Source organism: Taurulus bubalis, assembly GCF_910589615.1.
Source record: "Taurulus bubalis genome assembly, chromosome: 19".
In the NCBI taxonomy this organism is placed as follows: domain Eukaryota; kingdom Metazoa; phylum Chordata; class Actinopteri; order Perciformes; family Cottidae; genus Taurulus; species Taurulus bubalis.
The window spans coordinates 15,699,540-15,704,285 of record NC_136607.1 but is presented as its reverse complement, the minus strand read 5'-3'; the positions used below and the strand labels follow the sequence as shown (position 1 = coordinate 15,704,285).

The 4,746-nt window shown below is 42.2% G+C and overlaps 1 protein-coding gene across 2 annotated transcripts in view; it reads right to left on the bottom strand.

The window, feature by feature from the left end:
• Positions 1 to 4,746, bottom strand: part of plpp1a (phospholipid phosphatase 1a) — a gene marked incomplete at its 5' end in the record, with an annotated part of 12,255 nt that extends 7,509 nt beyond the window's left edge. The window contains 2 exons of one of the 2 annotated variants that reach the window (XM_079234815.1): positions 430 to 581; positions 4,554 to 4,746. In XM_079234815.1, the coding sequence (XP_079090941.1) occupies positions 430 to 581; positions 4,554 to 4,611 (210 nt within the window). Of the gene's footprint in view, positions 1 to 429; positions 582 to 1,946; positions 2,102 to 4,553 lie in introns of both variants that reach the window. The other variant, XM_079234816.1, reaches the window with a different exon arrangement.

Below are 4,746 nucleotides of genomic sequence, written 5' to 3'. Positions count from 1 at the left end.
CATCCTCAAATGACCGACGCTACCCCTGCGTTGCTTGTGAGGAGTTTCACATCTGTCATATTTACTGTTTGTTCTGCAAACTGTCGGAGCGGCCGCAGAGTAATTTAGAGCTGCTGAGTTTCAAAGTAAAAGCCCCCCTCGGGTCAGAGTTCTGTTTCATCTTCAAATACTGCAGTTTGGAAAACTACAAAAGTTTGGAAAACATTTTCTAACAACATGCAGTTAGCAAACTAACTCACGGTTAAAAGGTAGTGGCAGCTCATGCAAGCAATTAAACACACACTGCAGTGTTACAGAATAACGTATTGAGCAGCAGCCATTGATTAAGAGAGAAGTTAGAGGTTTAAAAGCTCACACAGATAAGCTGTACATAAAATATACAAGTTAAAAAAGAGAACAGTTAGCAGAAAACAAAACAGATGCACTTACAGTGAGTATTGTGATGGGAATCATAACACCTCCTAACAACTGATAGGTAATGGTTTCTTCTTTAAGCGGGTACTTGATTGAATCATCATTACAGAAAAAGCCCCGGCGGAAAGGCCTGTGTTGCACATTGAGAATTACAAATGGAAGTCCAGCTATAGCAGAGAAGCAATGAGAGAGAAAACAAAAAGGAACAAAATACAGGTTACAAGGTCATGTCACTGGGCCTCAGACCCCCATACCCATGATGCAACACCCTGTGCCTGTGCAAAGGGCAAGACAGCAGCCATGTGAGAGGGTCGCCCCGAAACGTCGCGTTCCTCTGAAGGAACACCAGTGTGCAACTGTTAGTGGTAAAGTATTCACATGGCAAGAAGATATGGAATGATGTTGAAAAGAGAGATGGGCACAAAAGTGACATTTCTGAGGTTTTTGAGTCCCGCAGCGAGTGAGAGGAAACATCGGTCTCACAGACGCTCGTACAATCGTGTGTGACGCACGTTCTCATTTACTTCCTCTCCCTCAGTGATGCTGGATGTTCCTTCTTTGTCTCCGTTCTCCCTTATTTAAATTCACACATTTCCTCCAGCACCTTCAACTGGCAGACAGGGAACAACGCAGTGAGTCGTTTAAAATTAGATCGCAATGAGACTTTTAAAAATAAGTGTTCCAGAGTGGGGTTTTGAGTGGGGTTACTCGTGATACATAAATAATACAGACAAGAGATGGAAGAGATTAATCGCTGATACAACAACGCAATAACAGAATGCAGCAACAGTTTCCGTCTTTCTCCACAAACAGTGAAACCTTCCCGCTATTTAAAGCAACAGGAACGCCTGCTGCGCAGCTGTTGCACTAATTATCAACAGAAATGGAACGTTTACCCAATATATCATCATTAAAAACGAAATGATTCAAATTTAAGCCAAACCATAATGTGTCCATGTTTCATTATACGTTTTGAGTTTGTGTTCATTGAAAATAATAATTGACCAATGGAAGGAAGAAAACCATGAACAGAGTAGCTGAGATGGAAAAGAAATAAACTGGACAGTTGGAGTGTGTGTGGACGCAACGTGATTTGACATTTACCGATTTTATGAGTTGTTTTTTAAGTGGACATCATCCGTTCTCTTTCGCTCTTGATAAACAGCTGTAAGAGCTGATGTTGGTGAATAACTCTACAAGCCTCACGAAACAGAGGCAATCCTAAATTAACTGCTACTGAATACTCATCCGCTTCATGAAATGAAGGGAAGACAACCACTGGGAATAATCCTAAATTAGGCTCTGAAACTGTGTCGATCATTTTGACTTGCCATCACAGGAAAAGCACAAATACAGGTAATTTATAATTATATTGGCTGCCTTCCATGTAGGTGTGCCAGTAGCCCAGCGTGCATCCCGATCACACCATAACAAAAGGGCCCGGTACGCCTCAAAAAGGTATCAGTTGCACCTGCGATGGACAAGTCAGCATGTCAAGCCGTGAGACCGGTCACTGATTGACGCCTACTTACGCAGCTAATGGGCAGGGCGAACCCCACAGTGTAGAGCACTGTGGAGCTTATCGTGCTGGGGTGGAACGGGTACTTGATGCTTTCGTCGTTACAGAAAAAGCCCCTCTGGTAGGGGCGGATCTTACCCAGGTTAAAGGCTGCCAGAGGCAGACCCCCTGTGGACGAAGAGATCAGGAGAAGTTACCACTGGAGAGAAAGAAAAAAAACAAAAAACATGGAAGAGAAAGAAAAAGGTGCCGAAGCAAATGGTCGAGGTCTTTGAAATCTGTCGGCTTTCTGATAGAAGTGAATTTCTGACCATAGAGGACGATGGTTCTCTTTTAGCGTCACAACGAATTGTTTAAATCTGGAGAGACAGAAATGAGAGACTTCAACCTTTTTGAGCAGGCCAGTTGAAGGATAAGGCGATATTATTCGGTCTATGAGTAATTGGGTCTCTTAATACGTTGCAACACTCCTTAGCCATAAGCCCATTTGTTCCCAGTGAAGACGGATAAACGGATCACAAATGTATTCTTCAATTTACACGATTTCCTTAAAATGCAGAGCACTGAAGTTTTTAATCAAACGTTATTCACACTGGAGGAAATAAGAGCATTTATTTGGCACTGCTTTCAGTGAAGGTGGACGGTAGATTGAGCTTGACGTGGATGTGGAATTGACTGGAATTGAAAAAATAAGCTATGCTTAGACAGGACACACTCAGGATCAATTCATTGTTAGTTTTTGTCTTTTTGGGAGTTCACAATAAGAAGATATTGCAAGTCATATCATTTGACCCTGAGCCACAGATAATATGCATTACTGCTCTCAGCCAGACTCTCCACATATTGTATATTTGTATATATCTTGTTTGTTGGGTTGGCACAATGACTCATTGGTGTGATGGAAACTGTGGACATAAGCTAAACACTCCCTATAAATAAAACACCATAAAGTTATTAGATTATGTGACTAGGTCCTAACAGTTCAAAGTCTGATTGTACGACCGCTGTCGTTTCTCTGGTGGTTTGGCCCGTTTGGCACAGTGCATTGTGGGGGAAATACACAGTTGGTTGGTGGTCTATTCAAGCAGAACATGAGCTGTAATGCACATTAACAAACCACATCCACCGAGTACACACAAACACATGAAGACACACAAACTCCCTACAAACTACTTTATAATTCTGTCTGCCATCAGTGCGGCTGCTGACACCGTCAGCTGGGCCACAGCAAAGTGATCGGCTACAACAGCTGAATGTGCCAGAAACACACACTTTATAGCCCCTTTATAACTGCAGCAGGACGCCGTGTTACACTTTGCATTTCTCATAAGTGTGCAACTAACTTCCCAAGACAAACACACGGACAGAAGTGGGAACAAAGTGTATATTATAACATAAACACATAGACATTGATAAGCATCTCAGTAATTCTGTTAAAAACTGTGTCAGCAAACCAGGACCAAACCCTCTCAAAGCACTTTACGCACTTCAGAAATTCAAAACAATCTCTTTTCTCACATTTATCAAGGCGACTCCATGTCTGTGCATCTTTTAGTCACATGCAGCCGCCTCAGTCTGGAAACAGACCACTGCAGATGCTTGGTTATAATCTAATAGACTGGCATTAGCAGGGTAATCCAGTTTGTTTCTGCATCCATCATAAACACAGCAAACTGAGTTGGTGCAGTCGTACAGTTTCTCACTGCTAAAAAGGGACTAAAATAGCTTTTACAGCTAAGCAATATTTGTAAAGGTCCTCTTCCTTCATAAACAAACACATATGTGCATATCCATGGATTCTGGATTTGTTTTGGGGAATAATTCAACAGTATTTGCATAATAAAAAACATGTCTGAAGGGATCTTTAGCACATGTGTAATGTTAACAATATCCTGTGGGCTGTCATTCACTATCAGATTTTAAAAAGGAGTTCAGCCCCAGAGACACATGTCTGAACCTACACTGCAAGACTGAAACCCCAAAGCCCTGTGAGCCCTGACACAATGATTCATATATATATATTTAGCAGTGTGATGACACTTCAAAGAACAAAATAGAGTTTGAGGTCTGGTATGAGTAGAGGTGCTCTCCTATGAAATGAGAGGCGTTGTCATATGAGGTGAGCAGGTTTAAAACATAAGCCTGGGAGGTATTCATTCCATTCCATTGTTTCTCAGCAACACCTTGAATAAAGAAGAATAAATCCACATGCTTGTTTATTATAGTCAGGCATGTGGATTATTATTACATATCGTTGCGCTCAAGAAAACAGCAATAAGTATGAGATGCCTGTGAGCATCTGAAACAACTATAAGACGTCAGAAGTGGCACTAATTGGCCTACAATGGAAACACAGAACATGTCATTCTTGAATGCATATGAAATCAACTTTATAGCCAACCTGTAACGATATTACACATGTCTCTAAATTTGCTTTGGCGCAGTGAACTTGGAGGTTAGAATAAATCGGTAATTGACACTCGCGTGCTGCTGAACATCCACTGCTCCCTTCGCGTGATGCCAAGTCGTTAAATATCCGCAACAGTCGGATTATATCAGAGCATAAAGCGGCTTATTATAGCTGTAGCGAACAGTCAGGGGAAAGCATTGAAATACGTACCTATGATCAGACAGGTTAGGTCCAGCAGGACAAAGGGGATTCCTCTCGCCTCGAACATGTTTGCTCTTGTCTGTCTCGGACTCGACTCCCTGATTAGTGGTGCGTCCTCTCGTGTAATAAACACCAGCAGCGGGATGCCCCTCCTCGAGACGTCGCTGCTGCTGCTGCGTTTCTCTCCGGTCGAGAAAAGAAG